The sequence below is a fragment of the Oculina patagonica genome, chromosome 6, assembly GCF_052425735.1.
Source record: "Oculina patagonica isolate OP01 chromosome 6, crgOcupat, whole genome shotgun sequence".
Classification (NCBI taxonomy): domain Eukaryota; kingdom Metazoa; phylum Cnidaria; class Anthozoa; order Scleractinia; family Oculinidae; genus Oculina; species Oculina patagonica.
Genome location: NC_135763.1, coordinates 34703733 through 34731445, shown reverse-complemented (window position 1 = coordinate 34731445; position 27713 = coordinate 34703733). Strand labels below are relative to the sequence as shown.

Below are 27713 nucleotides of genomic sequence, written 5' to 3'. Positions count from 1 at the left end.
AATTGCCAGAACTTTATTTTGTTAAATAGTAAAGAGCCAGTAACTCTATCCGTTTCATCGTAAAAGCAATATATGTCGTGTATATTTAACAATTATTCCACGAGCGCGCGTTGGGTATGAGATGGTAGATAGTACGCGCCTCGTTGGCTATATCGATCTCATATCCAACAAGCACGCGTGGAATGATTGTTTTATTAATAACGCCCAAAGAATTGCAATATTTGAGCTCCCTAGCAGTTTTCGTTGACGTGTTTCGGCTACCAGATTTGTGCTCAATGGTATATGAGCTCATATACCATTGCCTGTTAACCAATCAAAACACAGGAAATGCAATATACCATTGCTAGTTTTAAATAAGTCGTGATATGCCAACCAGTTTTCATTAAGCGTTTGTTCCTAAAACGTTTTCCTGCCATACGATTGAATCATATGATTACTATGCGACCGAGGACGCTTACCTTTATTTTTTTCTTTGCTGGTCTATAATTGGGATTATTATATTTTAATGTAGTTATATGTCATCATCATCATCATCATCATCATCATCATCATCATCATCATCATCATCATCATCATCATCATCGTCATCATCATCATCATCTTCATCATCATTATTATTATTATCATCATGATCATCATCATCATTATCATCATCATAATCATCATCATCATCATCATCGTCGTCGTCGTCATCATCATTATTATTATTATCATCATCATCATCATCATCATTAAAAATTATAAATATAGAAAATAAAAATAAATCACATAACAGAACCTTTCACTTCTCCCTTCCAAATGAGGATACAAAAAATTTGAGATGACATCGTTATTATAGAAATGTCATTCAGAAATTCAAGTATTTTTTTCTAACTTTCCGACAAGCTAGTTTAAGAAGTGTGAAGCGTTCACATTCAGAGCAGTTGAAAATAATTCGCAACAGCGATCGCAGCCCTCGTTTTTATTATTATCTCATCACCCTGTCCAGTTTCCTGTAAGCTCTGGTTTTCGGTAATTCTTCCCATACCAGTTAGTTAACTCGTGCTCAACGTTTTTCACGGTCAAAAACTGTTCATTGTTAATAGTGACAAGAGTATAACCTTTCATCCATTGAGCAGGAGCTTCGTAAAAATCAACATAACAGTGCTTTCGCCAAGATTGCGAGACTGGTAGCATGTCTTTCACTGCTTCCTCCAACCCACTGCTAAATAAAGCATTGCCTTCTAAATCATCAGGCCCGTCAAAATAGGGAGCTGTGTTTATTTCAAGATAAGGTGCCAAAAGCATATGGCCCCTTTTCATATCATGAGATTCCCCTACGTAATACTGGCTCCCAAGCAGGTTTTGAAGGGCCGTAAACGTCCAAGAGTTTCGGTCAAACGCAGCCTTTGGTAGCGCAATATCAATGTCGTAAGTCCACGGTATAATAGCCTGACTTCTGACAGCGCCTAACAGGGTTCCATAAACTACACGGTATTCCAGACCTAGTTTGTTCAACGCCCATTTAAAATCCGTCAGCATTTTTCCTAAAACGGCACTGCAACATATCGGTGCAGCTATGCTTGGAAGATCTTGTGGCTTCACAAATGGTTTTTCTGGGCACAATTTCCAGTTTGCAACGCATGTTGTCCATTCGATTCTGTTTTCTGTAACGATACGAAGAATCTTGTGTTTGTTAGCAAATGAAGCATATTCGGGAACTTCGTTTGACCCTTGGAGAGTTCCTCGATCCGCGCGCGTGATCTCGCGTGTCCACACGCAGCTTGTTGACTTGGCCATTTTTAATTCGCCCTTAGATCGAAGAAAGAAGTCCAACAAGGTTAATTTTCCAAAACCGTTGATTAATCCTCCTATTTCGAGGAACACATCTCTTCGTATTACAAATGGTCCTTGTAGAATGTTACAGCTTTGTAGCACAATCATTTCCTCGCGGCTGGATTCGTTTTGTGCAGAGGTTTTGACTTGTAAATTTTGCACCGGGCCTGTATTCTTAATGTGAACACTCCATTTCTTTGCAATAAATCGACACCAAGACGAATCCAGGGAAATAGATCTGGCGGTTTTGATACCCGCGTCGTGACCGCTTCGATGGTTGTGTGCTAAAGGTTGTTGCAAACAGGTTGCGCCGTGAAACTCTTTCATTGAACCAAGAAAATGGCTCAACTTCCACAGGGAACGCTTATCGATGTCCTTCAACTCCTGAGAAATGTTCTCCTCTTTGGAAGAATAAGGAAAAACCACCAAGAACGAAGCATTTTCATCTACCACATTGAATACATTGTCCACGACAGACAGTGGTACTGCAGCGCTTAAATGGTGTCTTTGCTTTTTGGCAGTAATATTATTTCCATCTTCAACGTGGTTGAAAATAACGAAATAGCAAACAAACAAGGACATCGTAAGTAGCGTTAGAAATATCATCTTTAATCCTCTTAGCCTAAACATGAGCATTTTCAAGTCCCTTAGCTTCCCAGCCAGTTCACGCCACGAACAGGTCGGTTTCATTGTGTAAAGGAAGATTCCCACTGTCTCTTTTTTTTCCACGCACTGATGAAAAAACGTCTGGCGTCAGGTCACGGAGGCTGTGAATCAAGAAGCCAGGAGGGTCTACTCAAATCTTTTATGGTGTCTTTAGGAAATATTTATAATATGACTCGTGGTCCATATCCACGCTTTCTTTTGCTAGGTGTTCACCCACTTGATAACGGCTTCACGGTCTAGCCCAAGACCTCTTGCTGTAGTTTCGTCTTCTGCTACGTATAAAAGGAGAAGGAAACACTTGCACCGTGCCAAAATTCAGGATGGCGGGCATTTACGTACGTTTCATGATCAACGCACGTACAATAAGAAATTCTGTTTATATCTTTTCGGCCGCGACGCGACAGTGGAGTACGCGACTGTGGAAATTTGCATACGTAAACGTAACGCGTAAATAGTTACGTGCGTTAAGAAACGTACGTTCAAAAATTTCCACTGTCGAGTAAAAAGTGTTAAAAAGCTATCAAGTGGGTGAATACCACATCCTAGTAAACAAGAAGCTACTGAAAACAGCTTTAAACCAAGTAGCGTTTATATTTCCTTTTGTTGTTGTTCAACAAGAAGTGCGTTATGTTGAAGCGTGACAGCCGATAGACGATACTCGGCCGTCAGTATTATTATAAAGGTCAAAGGCACTTTGATCACTTTTGAAGACTTTGAAGGTAGAGATGTCAGAGCTGTTTTCTTTTCTACAACTAAATCCATAAGATATAATGTGTCTCTTTTGTTTATATCTCATACTGCTCATTTCTAACTACCCGGTTTTATTCTGCTTTGTGGTCTAAGCGAGGATTCCTTGTTGAGTTAACACATGGAAAATGCGTATAACACACGAATTTTAATCCCTCAAGTGGCAAGTATTTAATAAAACATTTCCTCCGTCCCATTCCCTTTCTCCCACCAAGCCAATTTCAAGTGGGTGATGAAAGATGACCCGTTTTAAGCCAATCAACACATGCGTGACCTTCAATGCCCTACGACAAAAACAATTCTATTAAACCTGCGATCAGACGTTCTTTTTGTCGCGGCGGGAGGAGAAGTTCTTTCTCCTCCCCACCGTAAAAAAAAGCCTGATCGCAGGTTAGAATTGTTTCTCTTGGATTTGAGTAGGCCTTCCCGGCTTCCCGATTCACCTCCGTGACCTGATCTGCCTGATGCCAGGCGTTTTTTTTTTCACTACTGAGTCCTTGTAATTTGGGGCTGTAGTCAGTTCCATATTGCAGGAAATTTTCGAATACCGTATTTTCTCAATTAAACGCCCCCGGCGTTTATTTCAAACTTGGCTTCGTGGATCCGGCGTTTATTTGAATGGTGCAGTTTATTTGAGCAAAATGTTTATTAAACAAGGGGTTTATCTTGCCATCATACCTAAAGCATATTACACCTCGAATAAATGCCTAAAAGGCTTACTTACCACTCTTCCTTGGAGACCCGGCGTTTATTCGGGGCCCGGCGTTTAATTGAAAAAATACGGTATCATCTATAAGAAGTGCTTCCAAATCTGAATATTTTCCCACGTTTACGTCGACGGCGATATAAAACAAAATGGCGTCAACATGGCAAGTCGTGTCATGTGACAAAATCCAAAAGTATGATTGGTTGAATCGCTGCATAACCGCAGACATGCAGCTATGAAAAAAGTTGAACTCAGTCAGTTTAACTCTTGCGAAAACCCTCATGATCACTACGTGTGTATACGTGCCTCTAACGTACGCACAAACCTAGAAAAAAACGTCGTATTGAAAATTGCACAACGTAAAGTCCACGCATGCAATCGCACGCGTAAAATTTCATTTTTTATACGTACGTTTATAATTTTCACGTACGTTAAAGCCTGGTTCTCATATGATCGCCCCGATCGTTTCTATCGCATCGATCGTTTGCAAAGACTGAGTCGACGGTCGTAGGCGATCAAAGCGATTGGAGGCGGGGGTTCTCATATGATCGCCCCGATCGTTTCTATCGCATCGATCGTTTGCAAAGACTGAGTCGACGGTCGTAGGCGATCAAAGGGATTGGAGGCAGGGGTTCTCATATGATCGCCCCGATCGTTTCTATCACATCGATCGTTTGCAAAGACTGAGTCGACGGTCGTAGGCGATCAAAGCGATTGGAGGCGGGGGTTCTCATATGATCGCCCCGATCGTTTCTATCACATCGATCGTTTGCAAAGACTGAGTCGACGGTCGTAGGCGATCAAAGGGATTGGAGGCAGGGGTTCTCATATGATCGCCCCGATCGTTTCTATCGCATCGATCGTTTGCAAAGACTGAGTCGAAGGTCGTAGGCGATCAAAGCGATTGGAGGCGGGGGTTCTCATATGATCGCCCCGATCGTTTCTATCACATCGATCGTTTCCAAAGACTGAGTCGAAGGTCGTAGGCGATCAAAGCGATTGGAGGCGGGGGTTCTCATATGATCGCCCCGATCGTTTCTATCACATCGATCGTTTCCAAAGACTGAGTCGAAGGTCGTAGGCGATCAAAGCGATTGGAGGCGGGGGTTCTCATATGATCGCCCCGATCGTTTCTATCGCATCGATCGTTTGCAAAGACTGAGTCGACGGTCGTAGGCGATCAAAGCGATTGGAGGCGGGGGTTCTCATATGATCGCCCCGATCGTTTCTATCGCATCGATCGTTTGCAAAGACTGAGTCGACGGTCGTAGGCGATCAAAGCGATTGGAGGCGGGGGTTCTCATATGATCGCCCCGATCGTTTCTATCGCATCGATCGTTTGCAAAGACTGAGTCGACGGTCGTAGGCGATCAAAGCGATTGGAGGCGGGGGTTCTCATATGATCGCCCCGATCGTTTCTATCGCATCGATCGTTTGCAAAGACTGAGTCGACGGTCGTAGGCGATCAAAGCGATTGGAGGCGGGGGTTCTCATATGATCGTCCCGATCGCCTGGTATGATCGGAGACCTACGAAAAACAATCATTTTAGTCCTAAATCCAACACAGTTGCAGCCTTCAATGAAAGAGCAAAACTCGTGGCCTCCTATTTTCTCAGTTATTGCAGTTTTACGGCGAAGAACGGAAAGAGGTGCTAGAAGGATAGAACACGATCGCAAGAAAACTTTTTTAAGTTACAGGGGCGATAGCAACGATCGGGGTGATTAAGGGTCCGATCGTTTCTTTCTCGTCCATCTTTTGCATACTGAGACGATACACCGATTCAGCGTAAGCCGGAAGTTGCATGGAAACGAGGCCTAAGGGCCCTCGGCGGCTAAAAACTATAAAGTTTTTAATAGCGTTTTGGGCGTTTCGAGTCGAAAGAAAGCATTTCCTTTACAAATTAGCCACGAATCTTGATCCCTATCAGTGCAAAAGTATAAAGAGAAGAAATTTTAATGTCTACCAGGCGACAGGTGGAATTCTAACAGCTTAGCGGTAAGATTTTGCTGCCAACTTCAATATTCCCTCGCCAGCATAGGCTGAATTTCATCCGTTCTCTCAGGTAGTTTGCAATCAATTTTGAATTTTGTTAATCAATAAAATGAAACCACTTTAAAATCCAGAATACCTTTTAAGAAACAGATTTTGATGTGGGAAGGAAGCCCATTGGTTTTCGATCTGAATGAAAACTTTCTAGTATTAATATAATGGAGAAACTCGCGTAAACATCACGTATACATCATTAAAGACAGTCTACTGATTCTGTTACAGAATTTGACAGATTTTTTCAGTAGAATTTGTGATTGGCATGAAATGTTTCAGGTGTAAATTGAATTGTACATGTATTTGAGTAGCAGATTCATACAGGTCAATAATAAAATAAAGCCAACTTTCATATCAAAAGAATTATAATATAAAGTACACAAAGTCGTTTTCGACGCCAATGGGTTAGTTGTGTGTATACACTCACGGAAGCTTATTTAGTGTTTAAAGTCATCGATGCTTTTTAAACACACAAATTCTAGAGAAGTAGCAAAATATAGCAGTGTATTCAAAGCAGACTCGGTTGTTATTACCGGTAAAGTCATACTGACCGGGAAGCTTACATGTAAACAATAAAATCTTCTCTTGCTGGTCAAATTCGATCCAGTTCACAAATGAAGTCAGGTCCGTAAAAAAATTCAGTGAAAAAAAATCTGACATACCTGTATTTGACTGGGTTAACTGTACGCTTTTCGATTGTTGACTAATTATCATGATTGTAAAATGTTACAACAAACTGCGGGTCATGTTTACGTGAGCTTCTCTGTCGAAACAAACTAACATAATTTAGATAACTGAAACTATTTGTGAGACATGTTAACGCGTGACTTTCTCTGCGATTCTATGTCGATACCTACATCTTTTTATTCGGATTGAAAACCTAAGGGGCTCTCAAAACCAAGTTTGTTCTTCAAAAGTTCCATTCAGTGAATCATAAGGTAGTTCGTTTTATTGATTAACAAAATCCAAAATTGAGTGTAGCCAGGGAACGGCAAACATTCAGGTTTATATGCTGATGAGCGAATATAAAATATTCGATTCCAAAGAAGATGACAACAAAATCTTACCGGTAAGCTGTAAGAATTTCTTCTCTAGCCTGCTAAACCTTAAATTTCTTCTTCTTATACTTTTGAACTTTTTAGGATCAAGATTCGTGGCTAATTTGTAAAGGGAATGCTTTTATCGACTCGAAATGCCCCACACGCTAATAAAAACTTTATAATTTTTAGTCGCCGAGGGCCCTTAGGCCTCGTTTCCATGCAACTTCCGGCTTACGCTGAATCGGTGTATCGTAGGCGTTTGATCATTGACTATTCCTTCTATTTTCTCATCTTATCAGAACAATATTGCACCGGTTATCTCATTTTTATTTCTTAAAAGGAATACTCAAGTCAGTGAATAACCGCATAATAACTCAACCCATGACATAAACCAACCATACAGGACAAACCAAGGCACTGTTTACACGGACACGGTTTCATTTGTAACCGCATCGAAAGCGATGCGGTTACGCCTTTCGTTTACACGGCACCGATCGAGACCACTACTGTAACCGGGTCGTTTTGAAAACGCTGTCAAAAGTGGAGCGTTTTCAAAACGATACGGTTTCGTTGTCGTGTAAACGGTCAAAAACGGCGAAACCGCATCGATTTGAAAACGGCCATGTATTTTGGCACGAACTGGCTGGCTTGCGAAGGGTAAACATGGTGAAACAAGCATAGAGAGCAGCGCTTGCTTATACAATCACATTTGAAAACAGTCGGAAAATCGTTAAATAGGCTCCGTGTAAACACTTCGAAACCGTGTCGTTTCCGATGCGGTTTCGAGGTCATGAAACCGTGTCGATTGATAACCGTGTCCGTGTAAACGTAGCCCAAGACACCACATCGAATGAAAAAATAGCTCTTGCACGCTTAGCGTGCCTATGTTTTATGAAGTGTGAAGCGTTAACATTCAGGGTAGTCTGCCTCGTCCCCAGGCGTCCTCCTCCTTGGTAGTGCACGGTTCGCTTGGTGTTGTGGGACTGACGTACACGGTTCGCTTGGCGTTATGGGCCTGATGCGGACGGGAAACGGACCGCGGCTCGCTCCCTAACTATCAACCCCCGCGCTCCCTGTTTTCCCGCCTAACCGCCTTTGCCGGCCGACCGGCGCCTGGGGACGAGGCAGCAGGGTAGTTGAAAATAATTTGCAACAGCGATCACAGCCCTAGTTTTAGTTCCATTATCTGATAACCCTGACCAGTTTCCTGTAAGCGCTGGTTGTCGGTAATTCTTTCCATACCAGTTAGTTAACTCGTAATCAACATCTTTCACGGTCAAAAACTGTTCATTGTTAATAGTGACAAGAGTTGAATCTTCCATCCATTGCACAGGAGCTTTGTAAAAATCAACATAACAGCGTTTTCGCCAAGATTGCGAGACCGGTAGCATACCATTCACTGCTTCCTCCAACTCATTGCTAAATAAAGCATTGCCTTCTAAATCATCAGGCCCGTCAAAATAGGGAGCTGTGTTTATTTCAAGATAAGGTGCCAAAAGCATATGGCCCCTTTTCATCCCATGAGAATTCCCTACGTAATACTGGTTACCAAGCAGGTTTTGAACGGCGGTAAACGTCGAGGCATTTCGGTCAAACGCAGCCTTTGGTAGTGCTATATCAACGTCGTAAGTCCACGGTATAATAGCCTGACTTCTGACAGCGCCTAACAGAGTTCCATAAACTACACGGTACTCCAGACCTAGTGTGTTCAACGCCCATTTAAAATCCGTCAGCATTTTTCCTAAAACGGCACTGCAACATATCGGTGCAGCTATGCTTGGAAGATCTTGTGGCTTCACAAATGGTTTTTCCGGGCACAATTTCCAGTTTGCAACGCATGCTGTCCATTCGATTCTGTTTTCCGTTACGATGCGAATAATCTTGTGTTTGTTAGCAAATGATGCATACTCGGGAACTTTGTTTGATTCTACGAGAGTTCCTTGATCCGCGCGCGTGATCTCGCGTGTCCACACGCAGCTTGTTAGCTTTGCCATTTTCAATTCGCCCTTAGATCGAAGAAAGAACTCCAACAAGGTCAACTTTCCAAAACCGTCGATAAAACCTCCTATTTCGTGGAACACATCTTTTCGTATTACAAATGGTCCTTGTAGAATGTTACAACTTTGTAGCATATTCTCACTGTTGGATTCATTTGGTGGAGAGTTTTTGACTTGTAAATTTTGCACCGGGCCTGTATTTCTAATGTGAACACTCCACTTCTTTGTAATAAATCGACACCAAGACGAATCCAGGGAATTAGAAGTGCCAGTTTCGATACCCGCGTCGTGATCTCTTCCTTTGCTGTGTGTTAAAGGATGTTGCAAACAGGTCGCGCCGTGAAACTCTTTCGTTGAACCAAGGAAATGGCTCAGCTTCTAAGGGAACGCTTATCAATGTAATTCAACTCCTGAGAAATGTTCTCCTCTTTGGAAGAATAAGGGAAAACCACCAAGAACGAAGCATTTTTATCGGCCACATTGAATCAATTGTCCAAATGAATAAAAGCGAGCGAATTTCTCCACGACAGAGGTACTGCAGTATTAGAAGCACTGAAAGGGTGTTTTGGCGTTCTGGCAGTTTTGCTGTTAGGAATACTACCATTGTTCGTATTTTCAAGGGTGTTGAAAATAACGAAATAGCAAACAAAGGAAGATACCAAAACTAGTATTAGAATGTACCTAAAGAATCGAACTATTTCTTGCCAATTTACGCCACAGACAGGTTTCATTATGTAAAAATTAAACTTCAACCGTTTAAAAAACCTCTGTTGTCTACTCGAAAATTTGGGAAAATTTAAAAATGCCCTTCAGTGTCACTAAAATTGATTATTTATTCACATAGTTACTCTCAGAGAAAGAGTTACCCTGGTTATGCCTCCAGGTCAATAGAATTATTAGAAAGAGCAACAAATTTCAACATTAAAGGGGTTGAAAGGGGTTAGTTCACGCTAAAATCAGGTCAATTTGTGACACCTTTTAATCATCTTTTCAACACAAAAAAATTTAATTCGATCAACGTTTATATTTTCGATTCTCGAACAATTGTAAAATGCTTAAAATTATGCCTTCATAATGTTAGCCAATGGGATGATCGAAGATCCTACGTTAACGACATTAGTTTAACTAGGAGATGTCAGTACCGTAGTACCTGTCTTTATTTCCTCTCAAACAAACGTCGAAAACTCACAACTCGCAATGGGCTCAAGCTCAAAAGGCACATATCGGTCGCACAGCATCGGACGATGAACAAAGTCATAACAACTTGAATAAAACTCTTCGCTTCCATCAGAAGCATTCGTGTAAATGTATACATCTGAGTGAGGTTTTCTGAAAATTACAAAAGGTATTAAGTTCTATGCAGTAACAAAGGCGAAATATTAACTTACCGAACTGTTTGCTTCGAGCTGAACGAACGGCACAATAACAACTTTGACAACACTCGCCTACTTGAACACATGGCGACTAAAGTCACGTGAGCGACAAAATTCTCCTAAGGGGAGTCGGGATTTACAGGAGAAAAAAAACTGCTTTTCAGTGTTTAAATATTCGTCAAGTGAAAAGGTCAAGTCTGCCTTCTAATCTATAGCTGTCCATCAAGCTTGAGTTTATCATGGTTTCAGTTGCATGAAGTGACTAGGAGTATTTCTACTCCCCCTAGTGGACCCTAGTTGAGATGCTGGTCTTAGCTTTCTCTACAGGTAAAGCCGCCTCTAGCTTCATCAAAGAGCGACTATAATGAAATTCGCATCTGTCTATTCTATGCTGTAGTCTGTACACAAGAAATGTTTCAATTACATTAAATTTTATTTAAGAAAAATGCCGTTTACTATTTTTAAATATTTATTTTTGTTCTAGCCTGCGTGGCCGGCGTTCAAAGGGAAAAGAGAAGGGGATTTGGAGCGCGACGGGCGATCTCGCTTCGCGCGCTCTCCTCGCGTCTCGCGATTCGCGCCCGAACTCAACCTTCGCCTTTGAACACAGCCACGCACACTCTTTTTTTCCGGAGATATCCACGTTTTTAAAATATGTAAATTAGCGAGATGATGACGTCATACTTCTTCTTCTTCTTCTTCTTCTTCTTCTTCTTCTTCTTCTTCTTCTTCTTCTTCTTCAGGACCCAGAGTGCCTAGTGGCTGCAGCCTATTGTTTTTCTGTTTCGAGCGTGTGGCCACGCTCCACCAATTCTTTCTTAATTGTTCAAAAATAACGGTGTTACGAAAGTCCTATTATGCGGTGACTAATAGTCACTGTTGTTCTTCAAATTCACCCGATTTGAGCGTGGAACTAACCTCTCTTAAATTGAAATTAGTTCCTCTTTCTAATTGTTCTATTGATCTGGAGGCGTAACCAGGGTAACTCTTTTTCCAAGAGTGAATTTGACTACAACAATTAATAATCAATTTTTCAGTGACACTGAATGACAAATTTTCCCAATTATTCGAATATAATATATAATTGAACGCAGAGTAACACACAAGCACATAGTGACTGCTAAGGTTTTGTAAAACCGTTCAAGTTCCAATTCTTAAATGATGAAACCTGTCGGTGGCGTTAATTGGCAAAAAATAGTTAAATTGTTCAGGTACATTATAACACTAGTTCTGGTATCATTGTTTGTTTGCTATTTCTTTATTTTTAAGTGCGTTGAAGATGGGAATAATATTACTATTCCTAAAAGAAAAACTGCTAAAACGCAAGAACACCCATTCATCGCTACTAATTCCGCAGTACCGCCGTCGTGGAGAAATTCACTCGCTTTCATTCATTTGGACAATGGATTCAATGTGGTAGATGAAAATGCTTCGTTCTTGGTGGTTTTTCCGTATTCTTCCAAAGACGAGAACATTTCTCAGGAATTGAATTACATCGATAAGCGTTCTCTGTGGAAGTTGAGCCATTTTCTTGGTTCAATGAAAGAGTTTCACGGCGCGACCCGTTTGCAGCAACCTTTAACACACGACAAAGGAAGCGATCACGACGCGGGTATCAAAACCGCCAGATCTGTTTCCCTGGATTCGTCTTGGTATCGATTTATTACAAAGAAGTGGAGTGTTCACATTAGAAATACAGGCCCAGTGCAAAATTTACAAGTCAAAATCTCTCCACCAAACGAATCCAACCGTGAGATTATGCTACAAAGCTGTAACATTCTACAAGGACCATTTGTAATACGAAAAGATGTGTTCCACGAAATAGGAGGTTTAATCGACGGTTTTGGAAGGTTGACCTTGTTGGAGTTCTTTCTTCGATCAAAGGGCGAATTGAAAATGGCAAACCTAACAAACTGCGTGTGGACACGCGAGATCACGCGCGCGGATCGAGGAACTCTCGAAGGGTCAAACGAAGTTCCCGAATATGCATCATTTGCTAGCAAACACAAGATTCTTCGCATCGTTACGGAAAACAGAATCGAGTGGACAGCATGCGTTGCAAACTGGAAATTGTGCGCAGAAAAACCATTTGTGCAGCCGCAAGATCTTCCAAGAATAGCTGCACCGATATGTTGCAGTGCCGTTTTAGGAAAAATGCTGACGGATTTTAAATGGGCGTTGAACAAACTAGGTCTGGAATACCGTGTAGTTTATGGAACCCTGTTAGGCGCTGTCAGAAGTCAGGCTATTATACCGTGGACTTACGACATTGATATCGCACTACCAAAGGCTGCAATTGATCAAAACGCTTCGACGTTTTCCGCCCTTCAAAATCTGCTTTGGGGCCAGTCTTACGTAGGGAGCTCTTTTGCGAACATGTCAAGGGGCCATATGCTTTTGGCACCTTATCTTGAAATAAACACAGCTCCCTATTTTGACGGGCCTGATGATTTAGAAGGCAATGCTTTATTTAGCAATGAGTTGGAGGAAGCAGTGAATGGTATGCTACCAGTGTCGCAATTTTGGCGAAAGCGCTGTTATGTTGATTTTTACGAAGCGCCTGCGCGATGGATGGAAGATTCAACTCTTGTCACTCTTAACAATGAACAATTTTTGACCGTGAGAGATGTTGAACACGAGTTAACTAACTGGTATGGGAAGAATTACCGACAACAGGGGTGTCGAATGGTTAATGCGAGACTTTGCGAGACGGCGAGACTGATATCTTTTCTGCGAGCCCGAGACGTTTTTAGCCTTGCAAAAGAAATCGAGACTCCGAGAAGGTGTCAAAGAAAAAATTCGAGACGACGAGACCCCTGAAATTTGGCTAAAATTTTGGCGAGACCCACAGTTTTTGAAGGACCATTCACCACCCCTGACAACCAGCGCTTACAGGAAACTGGACAGGGTTATCAGATAATAATAATAACTAGGGTTGTGATCGCTGTTGCGAATTATTTTCAACTGCTCTGAATGTTAACGCTTCATAAACTAGCTAGTCGGAAAATTGGAAAAAAATTGAATATCTGAATGAATTTTCTACCATTGCGATGTCATCTCAAATGTTTGTATCCTCATTTGGAAGGGGACAGTGAAAGATCCTCTTATCCAATTTATTTTTGCGAAATGCAAGTTCAATGATAATATATAATGATGATGATCATGATCATGATCATGATAATTTTCATGACACTGATAATTAACAATCAGATTCTTCTTTCCTCTTCAGGACCCAGAGTGCCTGGTGGCACATGGGGCTTCCGTCAGGGAATTAAATTACGACCTCGAAAATTTCTCTGAGGCGATAGTTGATGAAGCCGCAAGCCGAATCACCTATCACTGCATTGAAATTTAAAGCGAATAATCTAATTGTCTAGTACAATTCTCACAGAAGTACGCTAAATCGAAAATTTCTTATTATTTCCGCATTATAAAGTCAATCCTAGCACATTGCGAGCTTGCGCAACTCATATAAGTACGGCTAATAATATCAAATCGTCGCATTTGCATAAGTATATTTAGAATGGTATAAGTAGAATTCTACTAATACCAGTTTATACTCCTAGACCTTAAGGATTACGAACTTCTGCTAAACTCAAGGGAAATGACAAGCTTGACAATGTTAAAAAAGCTATAAGGGCAAGTAAAAATTACTGTGAACTGTCAAAATTGACTCATAGTGAGAAATAAAGCAAATTTTCACTGGTAGCAGAGAATCCAGCACTCCGAAGCAGACCATCAACACATGATGAAACTAAAAATACAATGATACCTGTCTTTCAAGGAACCTTTTCTATGCTGGGCCTTACTATTATTCGCGAGTTACGCGCGCGCAAAGAAGTGGACCCTTTTGGAAACGCGCGCTGCAAGCTACCGAGTAGCCTCTTCCAGGCGTTCGGTTTGTTGGCGGGCAGTGCGAAAAACGAGATTAGCGCAAATTACGACGATTCGAAAGGTTAGTGAAGGGATTTGGGTGCGCTGTTCTTTGCGCTGCTGCACAACTAACCAGACGCCTGGAGAAGGCCAGCTATCGAATCATTTGCTTTACTGATCAAAAGCCAAAAAACTGCGTTTTATGAAAAATATATGTATTTAAAGATTACAACCGTGCCACTGTTTAATACAGGCTACAAGAAATCTCCGTTTGTAACAACAACAACAACAGATTGAAACGAAAGTACGTAATATAAATTGATATATACACACAAACAAGCAATAAGGACTCGATGCACGAGTCCAAATAACTACCTAATTGTTTCAGAGCTAGTCCCCAACTCGCAGTCTTTAAAATTCCCTTTTGCTGTTTGCAACACATTTCTTTTAATGTAACTATAAGAATATCGTGCTATGTGAAAGCGAAGTATCACCGCTGATTGCAAAATGTTTAGGTTATTTTATGACTTATTTCTAAAAAAATATATCGATATTTTAAAGCAAAAGCTCTGTGAATCCCAGGGAGGTTGGGCTTATTTCTTTTCTACTTTCTATTTAAAAGTAGTATTCTGATTGGCTACTTTACCACCGCTTATTGTATCGATCCACGACTGCAATTTTAAAGAACAAGTGAGCGCATGAAAAGCCTTGATAATTTTTTTTTTAATGTATTTCTAAATGTTTTCGCAGGTTTGCATTGGCAAGAAGTGTAATTTGGTTATACTTTGTCTAATTAAAAAATGTGACTTTTTGATCTTGTTTTTTTCCTACAGATTTTTCTGTTATCTGATAGAAATCCCTAGCTAGCATCGGAGGCGGCTCTTACGAGAAGTCGGATTACAACGGGTCTACAGAGATTTCAGTAAGTCCAGCGCAAATTTTAGGTCACAATTCTTGCTGCAGTGTCGCGAAGAACCAACAGTTACTCCTTGAAATGAAATGTTCTATTATAAGAACGTTTCGTTACTGTTCAAATTGGCGCCTCATGTGGTCGCTAACCGGACACCCCTAAAAGTGGGCGCGGTCGTTTTCAAAAAGTTCTGATTAAAGTGATTTCACAAGGAAATTTTCAATTGGTATTTTAAAGCTGATTTCCAGTCCATACTGCGCAGACTTAGGGTTTGTTTTCGTTTTTGCTTAAAATTGGTTGACACGTTAAACTTCGGTAATAGCGTACATGAACAGATAAAGACTTTTAGTCTGTTATTACGGTTCGTTTCGTTCAAGAATTCCCAATGAGCTGAAATGTACGTCGGTTTGAAATAGCTTTCAGGTTCTCTTACTCGTTATTATTGTTTTGCAAGGATATCTGGCGCTAATAATGAAGAATAGGGTAAGTTTGACACGGAATTTTTATTTTTGCAACCCCCCCCTTTTTTTTTTTTTTTTTTTTTTTTTTTTTTTTTTTTTTTTTTTTTTTTGGGCCCCCCCCCCCCCCCCCCCCCCAAACCCCGGGCGCTAAATCGAATAATTACGTAAACATTCCTTCGTGTAAGACTCACATAAACATTGCAGGTGGAGATTGCGCAGTATGGGCTGGAAATTATCTTTAAGTGGTCGCATAGGGAGGTTACAGTGTGTAGTTTTTATCAGTTGATTTTAAAATTCAACAACAAGTGTCGTTTTTCGCCGATAAGTGAAGCACTTTTGAGCGGCGTATGGCTGGGGCTGATGGGCTTGGCTCGCAGGGTCTTGTGGGACAGCTGGGTACCAGTTTTCTGTGTGGGACGGAAGTAAGTAAGATTCCTGGTTGACGATCATTGGCGGCGGAGGCGACTCACACACAGACGACCTGCAAGAAGCAAATTCACACATTAGGCTCCCATTTTTTTTTTTCCTTAGAAATGGATTTCCAGAAGTAAAAGCTAGCTTTACTTTTAAATGTTAGATAACGACAGAACTTCTGGTAACTACTGGAACTCACAATATTCGTGGTGGGAAATCGTTCTAAAAACCCGACCCCATAAAACGCAAATTCAGTGACAGTAATTAAATTTCGTAATATGCGATATCCATTACTCCAGCAGCTTCCTCCTCTGGGTGCTTACTCGACAAGCAACGACTACAATGCTGATTTTTGAATAAAATGGGAATTTGCGGTGGCATTTCCACAGAGTGGTTCTTCATCCACTCCGGAGAACCCAAAGAAAACCCTCGGAGCAAGGACGTGAACCAACAACAAAACTCAACCCACATATGACGCCGGGTCCGGGAATCGAACCCGGGCCACATTGGTGGAAGCCGAGCGCTCTCACCACTGCATCAGCACTGCTCTCACGTTTATTTTTAAGCTAAATAAGCCAAAAGAGAGCCTTTTTCTTGTAATTGCTTACTGTTACCCTCAATATTCTTGACGTAGTATCATCCTACAGTTTTTTTGACAAGATGTATAAAGATACTTGTCAAACTTACTTGACTATTGTTGAATCAGGCTCGGATGTGTCTTGATCCTGGTTGAAACAAAAGAGATTAACTGAGCCGATGTGAGTAGATAAAATTGTTGCGATGGATTTTCGCTGTAGCTGAAGAAAAGGAAAAAAGAAAGAACTCCTTCCATGACCAGAGTAAGGTTGAGACCAACAAAATACGTCATTTCACGTCATTCTATTCTTTCACGAGAAAATAAGAATTAACAATTGTGTGGCTTCATAGCACAGTTGGCAGAGCATGCCACGCTCCGGTTTCGCGGATCGGAGGTCACGGGTTCAAATCCCGTTGAAGCCCTGAATTTTTTCTTTATTTTTTTTCTGTGCAATTTCTTTAATTGCAATTTCACTGCGAGTATCATTTCTTTACTTAACATCTATCCGCATTTCAAATATGAATTATTTCATATACTTCACGTCAAAACGTGAGGAATTCGAAACTGGGGTAAACAGTTAAGATCCAAGCCTCTGATGAAATCAGAAAACAGCTTACCTCATTTTAAAGAAGGGAACGAAAATTTGTAGTTTTGTCTCAAACAAATTTAGGGTTTTTGCTTTCCACAGAATTAAACCCTGCCCTGCCCTAGTAAATATACAAATTCTAGCTACTAAATAATTTAATTCCTTTCATCTTTAAAAGTTAGCAATTTACAGACCTCAGGAGTGTATTCCATAAAGTCTGGCATCTCCAAGTCCTGAGGCTCCATCGCAGTACTGTCAGAAAAAAAATAAACCCGTTATTTTTTCTTGTTTTCGTCCTTTCTACTCCACATAAGAAAAAAGTCGAATTTAATAAAGAATGGCCATTTTATAGCTATTTAGATGGAAAAATAATCATTCAAAAAAGAGCAGAGGAAATGCGAAAGAAAATATTGTTGTAAGCGGTGCGCAAGGCTTACAATTTATTCTCCATGTTTGCGAACAGTTCCAGTGCAATGGCGATCCTTTTCAGCATGAGATAATTGTTGAATCCACAGATCTACGAACGAGAATATAAAGATTTAAGTAAGACAAGCGATAATATCCTAACAGCCAGTCATTTGTGTTTATTTTAAGTGTGCAATTCTGTCGAGTGACATGTCGCAATTTTTAAGAAGCAGATTTCGGTTTCGTTTTTTTTTCTCTACTGGACATGATTAGGTGAGCCAATATATGTTTCAATGGGACGCAAAAGCTGTGGAAACAGTATAAAATATTCTTATTCAAGCTATGAAGTAGGTGTTAAGGTCCTTTGGTCGACTTGAGTGTTCAGAAGTTGAGCCGCACTGTTTCGATTTTCCCGAACTTTTGCGAGTACAGAGTTTCGGTATAAAATCTATGAAAACACGGGGGGAAAGACATTTCCTTGTTTATTTTATGAGATAACGCTGCAGATAATTTGTTACGTTTTCCGCCATTTACGATAAACAGTTTTCAACCAATCTAGTGTGCGTAGCATTTCGTTCATGCTACGACAAATTTTTCAAGAGGGACCTGAATAGGGGGGGGGGGGGGGGGTTAAAATCTCATTTCCCAGCCCAACTTTTGTCCAAATCCCATTTCCTAGCCCATTGTTTTCCCGATTTTCCAAAATCTATTCCCAGTTCTGTTGTTATTTGTTTGCGATTCCCAGTCCCAGTGACCCAAATACCATTTTCCCAGCGAAAATTTGCCCAAATCCCAGTTCCTATTTACCGCTTCAGGCCCCTCTTTCAACTTTCACAGTTCAAATATAGTCAGGCGTTGTCTACCTTGAGGTTGTACACTGTGCTGTCTTCCTTGGTCATCTTGGGTCCAAGACACTGTAGATCGTTTGCACCTGCCACAGAAACACCAACCAGACCTTGTTCATCTAAATAAAAACCACTTATTTCAGAATTAACTGCGAGGATCTCAGCCAGATCCGAAATACTGCTTGCAGCACGCGAATATGGGTAGCTAATATATCATGAAAGAGCTGTTTCAACGCAAGATTTGCAGGGATTTCCCCTTATCAATGTACCGTATTTATTTGATTAAGCGCTCTGGGCGCTTACTAGTATTAAATTTTTGGACCTTGAGAGTGGGCGCTTATTCGAGGTTGGTGCTTTTTCGAGGCTGGGTGCTTATTAAATTTTCACTATTTTTAGCAAGTTGTACGCTTATTTTGCAAGAAAACAATAAAAAATTACAAAACGTGAAGATTTACCAAAGCTAAATTTAAACTGTTCATTGAAAGTTTCTGTAAAATACTAAGAAAACTCGGTCTTTGAGGTAGTCTCTTAAGTAGTACTTGGTCAATTTCAATCTCAATTTCAATAATATTCAATACTTCTCTTGTGCCCTCATTTTAGGGCGGCGGTAGTGGGCGCTCATTCGAGGCTGGGCGCTTATTAACTTTTCCTAACTACAGGTCGGGCGCTTAATCGAATAAATACGGTAATCCATTTCCATCCTCGCCATCTTTAATCATCCTCTATTCATAACAGGATCCCGTCATCTGCCGATAGGTATCCCTTATATCGGCGCTTTAAATTTTAAAGCCATATCTTACAATAATACGGACATAACTTAAAACAGATAATGCACTTTTGCTACAAAGTTCAAAGTTACACTGGTACACTACACAGGCATTCATTCGCATCATTAATTTTTGTGATAACCTTTTTCGCAGTTCTTAAAAAAAAATCCCTTTTTTTTTTTTTGCAACCGCGAAAATTGCAAAAAAATAGCCTCGCGAAAATAAGCAATATGAAGTATTAACTCACTTGCTTTTGGCTTTCGCTTTTTCCCTGGTCGGTTGATAGCCTCGATTTCCTGTTTAGAGTCTCGACCTGGGCATGCGCAAACTCTTACATTGACGTAACACCTCCCTAGGACCACATTGCCCGACCTAAAGGTGAAAACAAAATGCATATTTTAAACAGGATTTTTTATCTTATTTAATCTGTAATGATTATAATGGTAATGATAATGAATTTATATACGAGCGCATTTTCCATATGTATATGCGTTGTACGCATACTGTGATTTACCACACACAAAGGCTAGAACACAACACCGGGAGCTTCGTGCCCTACTCTTTGCGAATAGTGTGTGGGTTCTTTAACGTCCACTGCTTTAAGACTGAAGAAACAGGAGACGGGACCTTCGGATAATCGTCCCTTTCCGAGAAGACTAGAATGTCTAACCATTTGTAGATGTAATTACAAATGCAGCACATTCTCCTCAGTTATTTTAAGACCCTGAGTGTTGGCCCGGTCTGGGGTTTGAACCCTCGACCTCCCGCACAACAAGGCTGCACTCTACCAACTGAGCTAACCAGGCAGCGGTATTCGTAAACTCTGTAATCACAAGAAAACACTGAAAGGTTGCTGAAACTCCTTCAAATGCGATTCACTGCTTTTTTAGCATGTGTTTAGAGGAAAATCATACTCACTGGCTGATAAAATGGAAGCTGAGCTTTACTTTAAATGCTGATATGATAGGCAGCCGATCTGAACATAACGCAGCTTCTGTTGGTTTTCTCATTTCTTGCAATTGGTAAGACACGAGCCAATTCAGACAATTCAAGGATATATGTGAGGCGGAGGAGTCATTAAGTAACCTCGCTTTTTGGTTAAATGGAAATTAAGTAATTATAAAGTACTTTTCATTAATTTATTTTGTAAACAGGTTTTTATCGCAACAGAGTTTAGTGGAAGTCACTTTGAACATAATAAGCCTGATCGATCATTAAAAGCCCAAAGATGAAACTTACAGATCTTCCAGGGTAAAAATAATCTGTATTGGTCTTCTGTTCAGGCCACCACAGGAGTTGTTGCAGATGAAGTAGAACAGTTCATGTACTCCAAGCTCGTCAACGTCTTCAGCTGAATATAATTAAAACTAATTACAAACTGGATTAACTTAAAATATAAGAGATCAGCTCTATTACAAAACATGATTTACATACGAAAAATTGTTTTAGAACTGGCTCAGAATAGGCTCCAACCCTCACCAAAAGGTCTGTTTTTTACGATCTACTGCACAAAAAGAACCTTCAAAAATCGCGGCGGGAACTCGACAAATGCGTTCTTTCAGCCCTGAACAGAATAGAGATTTTTGGAAGAGCAAGGTACACCTTGTGACTTCACATACGGTCTTTCGCACGTCTTCTTTCGCTCGGCGCCAGTTGCATTCTTTCTTTGCTTGGCTTTAGTCGTATTTTTTAATTTCCTCGTCCTTTGACGCCAGTTGCACTCTTTCCTGCGTTGTCATTAGTTGCATTCTATAATTTCTCGCACTCGGCGCAAGTTGCATTATTTCCCGCGCTTGACGTCAGTTGCATCATTGTTTCGAACTTTGACTGGCTCAATGCGTTACCTAATTTTTTAATTGGCTGGGTGTAAAAAAATTGCTTGTCTTACGACAGTCATTTGAAATTAAATATCTTTTTTGATTTAGAAAAAACAGCAAGGCTCACCTGAAGCTGGTCCACGAAGCGGTATCCTGACAGAGTGCCTTGTGGTTTGAGGACATGTCTCGTACTCAGCTTCTTGATTATCACAGCGGAGAAAGTGCGCTGTAGCTGGAGAGCCTGGGAACAAATACGATTCGACAAACATTTTAAAAAAACATGAGGGGGGGGCGTGACCACTGACATTTCGCCGCTATAAAGTAAGTAATCCATTTCATTCGTCTCTCATTTTTGTTCTTGACATCTTGTTCTGACTATGAGGTCACAGATTCACAGCTTTCTTACTAGGAATAGAGACAGCCTCCAACTGCCTAAATGCAGAACTGCTCTGGCGCAACAATCGTTCGTGTTGTTTTCGTTTATACATTCTCTAGTCCTTTTTCCTTTTTTCACAGCGGAATAAACTTTGGTCTACTCAGCCACCCCTCCCCCCCCTCATGGCACGGTTGAGGGAGATGGAGTCTCGCTCTTCCTTACCTGAATGTTCTGCGGTGTGATTTCTACAGCAGCGTACCACATCCTTAGCATGCTCAGGCTGTCTAAACACTGGCATGGCGCGAATGAACGCTCCAGAAGGAGGGGGACCTGAAAACCAAACAATACCAATCAATATAAATAGATGAAGAATATTAAAATCACTTAGAATACATTGATAAGGCTTGTCATTTCGATAACACTCACCTGTAGTTAAAAATCTGACAGGACAAGGTGTCTTTGATTTGATGTACAGTTTCTTCTGGCTGACTGAGTACTGAAAAAGACTTCGTATAAGTGTAAACCTTGTGTAATCTTATTATGCCGCACTGAGAGCATAGCCTGCGTTGCAGACGAACTAAACCCTGGTACACCAGGGTTAAGTTGGTTTGCAACGCAGGCTATGAGAGCATTAAGATTGTCTTTTCTGGTTCAGCTGATGACAACACTTCACAAGTAAAATATCAAGCACAAGTAAAAACGAACGTTTTTTGTATACAGACTTGATTGCGTGAGGGTTTGAGGAGTTGAATGACATTTTTAAGGCCAAAATTGTTCAGTGGATTCTTGATTTCTCAAGCCTCCAAGGGAAACGAAAATTGGCTCGAGAAATCAGGGATAAAATTATTTTTCCAGTGAAACAAATCAAAGGGCCGGAAACGACTTTTGGATCGAGATTTCGGGAGGTTCACGAAATCGAGGGTACGAAAAATCGGGATTACACTGCAGGGGCGGAACCAGGAATTCCTGAAAGGGGGGGGGGTGTATACCTTAATATTTTTTATGCATGATTAAAAGGGACAGAAGTAACAACAATAGTTATTTGTCGTTTTTCTTCATGCCTCGTCTCGTATATTGAACAATGAAGCATGAACGAGTCTTCTTGTATGAGCTGTTACAAAGCCCTCGCATATCTTGTCTACCTTGAATCTCTCAGAGTAAATGCATAGCCATTAAAAGTGAGATCTGAGAAGTGCTCTTTAGAGAGTATTGCTCTTATTTAACACTCGCAAATTTTACATTATCTTTTCCTAACTTGACAATCAGTCCGGCAATTGGTGGAGGTGAAACAACTACAAATAAAACAATTTTATTCTATTATTTTTATGAAGTTTCAAAGAAATTAAAAAATGCTGCGCAGGGGGGGGGGGGGTTGCAACCCCCTCAACCCCTCCCCTGGATCCACCTGTGCACTGTACCTGTTAATTGAAAAAAAGCCACTGAAAATTTGTAAAACCTGACGCCTCGCAATTCAGTAACCTTTTTTTAATTCACTTGACACTTAATTCACAATGTGGTTGGTCAAAAGTCTTCGTTAACATTGCGCCAATCAAAGTTCATTTTCCTTGATAGAAGTGTAAGATTCACAATACTTACAATCCAGTCTGGGTTGGCAACTTTCTTGGGCTGTAAACAAATGTCAAAATTACTTTATTAGAAGGTTTTTAACATACCATTAATATAACGTAAATAAAACTGAAGAAGATAAGAAGGTGAAAACCGCCGATTAGAGAAAATTACCTGCGTTTCAAGAATCATCCTGAAATTGTAATCCCCGCGAAATTCGTTTCTAAAAGCAAAGAAAAATAGTACAAAAATCAACTTAATTTCTCAGCCGAGAGAATAAAACCGAACTAAATGATAATGATAAATAAAGAAAAGGTTGTCTTAGCTCTTTTTTTAAAAAAAAATTGACATCCCAAACAAACAAACAACTAACTAACTAATTAACTAACTAGTCTAACTAACTAACTAACTACCTAACTTAACAGAGTAATATTTGATACTACTTTTCCGAAATTTAATGCGAACAAGTTTTAAAAGCAAATTATCCAGAGTGAAGAATTGACATTACTCACGTGCTTGGTGACGTCACATGTGGAGGCGATAAATTCATGAGCGCGTGAGGAGGAAACCTGGGGCTGAGTGGCGTGAGAGGCTCAACGAATTCTGGGAAATCTTCAGCTTCATCTGTGGGAACGTTAACCATCAAATTTTCAGGCTGAAAGACAAACACAAAAGTGGCCTTTGTCAGTAGTGTTTCTTTTTTAACGTTACCTTGTGGATTCATAAATGCTTATTTTTACTCCTCGCTGCATAATTTTGATCAAATGGAACAAGGAATCGAACTTAATGCCAGCAAAATAACTTAAAACTGAAAATCTGAAAATTTTGCTCTGTTGCTCAATTGACGAATATCGAGGGGCGTTTGTGTGTGAAAAGTAAACCGTAAATTTCAGGTTATTTTGTTTTTCATTTAAGCGCTTTTATTCATTTTACAAATTTTAAGCTTTTTGCATTATTGAACTAAGGATTTAACGGAGTTTCTTAGTCTTAAAAAATCGCTTTTTTCTGATTGTAAATCTAAGATATTAAATCATTTTATCATTGTTTCGTTTCACTGTTACTCCAGATTGCTAAAACAGTACTCAACTTTAGCGATTGAAAAGGATTTTTTCAGTAATTTTATAGCGAATAAGAGTATTTTTCTGTAATTATCTGCTTTTAAGTGCACTTATAAAAGAGTACAAACTCTCTCAAAATAAAGATGTGAAGCCCAAAACAAGTTCTTAAATCATCAGATGAAAACCAGAAGTCCCTGAAAATATTTTTTGCAATACATAAACTAGAAAAGCGGCTTTATAGTCGGAAGAAGTTTTATTGTTTTTAATAACAGCTAAAACTACAGGTCGGGCTCTGATTTATTTATTGGGCCGGGAGGATTTGTGCATGCGTTTATGATTTTAGGACCTCATTTCTGAAGTAAACTGGAATGTGTCTCGGCTGAGAAACAAATCAAAACCAACTCGGTTACTGACCGGATCTGGTGAGTACTGAACTAGCTGTTCTTGTTCATGTTGCTGTTGCTGTTGCTCTTCAGGCTCCAACGTTTCTAAAATTGAAACAAAAGTTAAGTCAGCGTGTTAAGTTAAAATATCCACTGAAAAGCAACTTAATGAAATTATTTTATATGTAAGAATTCAAACTAATCGCAACCGGGCAGTCTTCATCCAAGAAATTCGTGGCTGACCTTATTTTACGCGTTGAAAATTACGGCTTCAAACATGCTAACCAGTAGAAGTAAAATATACTTGAATTTCTCGTAAATGCTACCGCAATCAGACAAAGCAACTAACTTGTTATCACTGACGCCAAAAAGCATGTCTTGAAGGTTTGCACTCTCTCTAGACGCTTTGTATTGCGGCAACTAATTGTTTGACTGTTCGGCAATTCGCGATAATTAATTTTTCGCAGTAACTTCTGCTCGTAAAATTTAACCCATTACGTTGAGCAAGAAAAATGAAGAATGCTTTACTTTTGGCGCATGAAACGAGCATATGCTCATCACTTGTGTCACAAAATTCGAAATAACAAATTTTGAAGAAGAAACGGTTCTTGCATTGTAATATTTTTCAATTTAATTACACTTCTTTCCTTTCGTCTCCTCGATATCAAAAGTTTCCATTTCCATCACTTTCTGCCTTCTTCAAGTGCCGTAGCATCTTTGAATGTTATTTTTTTCCAAGCGCAGAAATCGGGTGGTTTTGCCTCAGCGAAATCTTTGCGAAATCGCGAAATTAAAATACTTAGACAATACACAATTTCCAAACGCGCAAAATTTAACCATCGCAATAAATAGTTTTCTAGTATCCCCTACTCTATACTACTAATGTAAAAAAAAATATATTCGAGTGTTTAAATTCTTCCAATTTTGAGGCCTCCAAATCAATGGGTAAAGATAAAATAAAGTTCAGCCCAGTTTGTGTTTAACTCAGTCAGTTTAACTTTCTGGTAGTGATCAAAATCTTAATTCTCTCCAGTAGATATCAATACTGACAATGTCAAACAGGTAGTTGATGAGAATATCAAAATTCATCAACTCGAGAATATTCTTTTGATGAAACACCAATTTCTCAGAACGTGCTTCAAAAGAAATATGCGATAACCAGCTAAAAGAATTTATACTTCAATCTAAAGCGTTTCTTATCACGGTCTGTTGTGTTTTTCAGCCACCTGCTTAAACCAAACCCTTGTTATCAGACAAAGACAAATTGTCTTTGATTGCTATTATATATACTGTTTCATTTCGTTCTGTCTCACTGGCCATGTTCGCGTCTGTTATTAATATAATTGTTCTTAAAAATTCCAACGCACAAATATATTCCACGCACAAAGCGATTTGTCATGAGATATGAATAAATATCACAAGTGTTACTGCTTCCTTTCAAAACTTACTTCCCTGTTTAAGTAAATATCTCTGTAAATATCCCTGCCTTTCAAGTGTACCGCGGTGATAAAAAGCCATATTGTACGAGGAAAAAATATACGGTGTCTTTTAAAATATTTTGAAGTTTACGTTAAACTTTAAGCAAACACGCTTCCAAAGTTCGTCTTGATAAACTTCCAAACTGTCTAAAGTCTAATCTGTACAAACTACTCAGACGGTTTAAGACTTTTAAAATAAAAGCTAGCGCTGCACACAAATATTTCTGGTTACAAATTGTTGTGTGGTGTATAGAATCAAACTGAGGTTTCAACTAACAGTGTTCATTTTTGCCTGACGGGTTGCGTAGGAATTCTATAAACATTTTGTGCTGCCACAACCCTGAAAATCAAATAGAAGTAATTGATCGACGAATTAAGTAAGTTGCGACACTTTTGAAACAAATTCTGCGATATCTTACCTGCGCCTTCGATTTTCAACGGACCATCGAACTCCCTATGTAACAAGAAAACCAAAAATAGCATTAGCAAGTGTCTTGATGAAAAATCATTCCAAAATGACCGAGCTGAGCTCCTAGGACAAGTCTTAATCAAGGGCAAGGGCGATAGAAATTGCGAAATACTTACACAGGAAAATTGCAAGGACTTGGGATAAAATCAGATAATATATACTGTTCTGGATAGTTCCAGGGAAAAGTCTTCATTTCTGCGTCGATTTTCTCGGCAAAATAAGTGTCACCCATGTTTGCGGTTGCGAGCTTGAAGTTCTGTGCATTGGCATGGATTCTGCAGCGGTCCCAGTTTTCATTCAAACACCGAGAACTTCCGGGTCACTTTAACCAATGGCGCGATTGTGTTGTTATGGTTTCCGGTCTCTGAAATGTCCACGAAAAAGAGGTTTAATTGAAAAGCTTTTTGTGTTGCATTGTAATTTTTCGCTGACATCTGCCATTCAAAAAGCTAACACGAAAATCACAAAATAACGCTGGCGGCAAAAAATTGTTTTTAAACTTTGTCTGTGTTTAATTTCTTTTGTCGTCTCCGCTGAAGATTTTAATCAGTTCAAAAGAGCAGAACATATATAGGAGTCTTGTTTTCAATAACGGATGTTTTTAATAGCCTTTTACTTGAGTAAAATAAATAGCATACTATAGAAACCCTTAGCCATTTTGTTCTTCGAAATCAGTTCCACTTCGCGAGTAAAATGCATTTTTGAGCTTGTTTCCGTGAACAATAGAAATGTTACAATGCCGTTTTCAGAACAAGATGACATGTTTGCTTTAGCTGGAACAAAAAGGAGGTGACATTTCAATGGGTTCATCATAAAACAAACGACACTTGAGTCCAACTTTTGAAATTTTCTTTGAAGCAAAGTTGAATAGATGACGTTTGCAATGGCGTAGAAACTTGACAACGGAAAGTTTTATTTGGGTTATTGTGCAGGGCGACAAAGGCCTTATCTATGCAAATGACAGCATAGTTTTAATTGAGCAACATTTTCGAGTTGCTTTTATGAAACTCTACAGATAACACCTTTTCCAGTTAACGAATTAGGACACGCGAATACGTTAAGACAAACAGCAGATTAGTTCACCTCTGTTCAACTGCAGTTAACAAGCTTTTTTGTTTACTCTTTCAAACAGGAACTAATTGGGAATAAGCACCGTGTAAAGTCGATATCTTTGCGATCGCTTTATTGAAAATCACAGCACATTTCTCAATTCGTAGTCTTAAAATAAATGAATCGCAAAGTAGATGATTTGCAATGCGCTGTTTTTTGAATTCTTGTCTCCAAAGGAATTCATGATCAAATTAATGTTGTTTGTATTGAAATTAAACACTCAACAAACT

General features: G+C 39.8%; 4 protein-coding genes and 1 pseudogene across 4 annotated transcripts in view; 1 reads left to right on the top strand and 4 right to left on the bottom strand.

Moving 5' to 3' along the window:
- The window catches only part of LOC144656473 (uncharacterized), a 228987-nt gene that overhangs the window by 92617 nt on the left and 108657 nt on the right, over nucleotides 1-27713 (bottom strand). The gene's annotated exons all lie outside the window — the stretch shown is intronic.
- LOC144657021 (uncharacterized) lies at nucleotides 210-3393 on the bottom strand. The gene has a single exon (XM_078517301.1). The coding sequence runs from the start codon at nucleotides 2503-2505 to the stop codon at nucleotides 976-978; it is 1530 nt and encodes a 509-aa protein (XP_078373427.1). The 5' UTR covers nucleotides 2506-3393; the 3' UTR covers nucleotides 210-975.
- LOC144658052 (uncharacterized) lies at nucleotides 8104-9746 on the bottom strand (annotated as a pseudogene).
- On the top strand, nucleotides 11550-13743 carry LOC144658051 (uncharacterized). Its single transcript, XM_078518376.1, has 2 exons — nucleotides 11550-13076; nucleotides 13618-13743. The coding sequence occupies exons 1-2, from the start codon at nucleotides 11550-11552 to the stop codon at nucleotides 13741-13743; spliced, it is 1653 nt and encodes a 550-aa protein (XP_078374502.1).
- LOC144657087 (cellular tumor antigen p53-like) lies at nucleotides 15803-26675 on the bottom strand. The gene is made up of 16 exons (XM_078517380.1): nucleotides 26490-26675; nucleotides 26324-26358; nucleotides 24458-24531; nucleotides 23498-23640; nucleotides 23160-23208; nucleotides 23016-23045; nucleotides 21846-21915; nucleotides 21642-21749; nucleotides 21171-21284; nucleotides 20466-20577; nucleotides 19474-19598; nucleotides 18478-18578; nucleotides 17647-17726; nucleotides 17404-17461; nucleotides 16734-16771; nucleotides 15803-16113 (listed from the first exon to the last, which is right to left on the bottom strand). The coding sequence occupies exons 1-16, from the start codon at nucleotides 26603-26605 to the stop codon at nucleotides 15921-15923; spliced, it is 1446 nt and encodes a 481-aa protein (XP_078373506.1). The 5' UTR covers nucleotides 26606-26675; the 3' UTR covers nucleotides 15803-15920.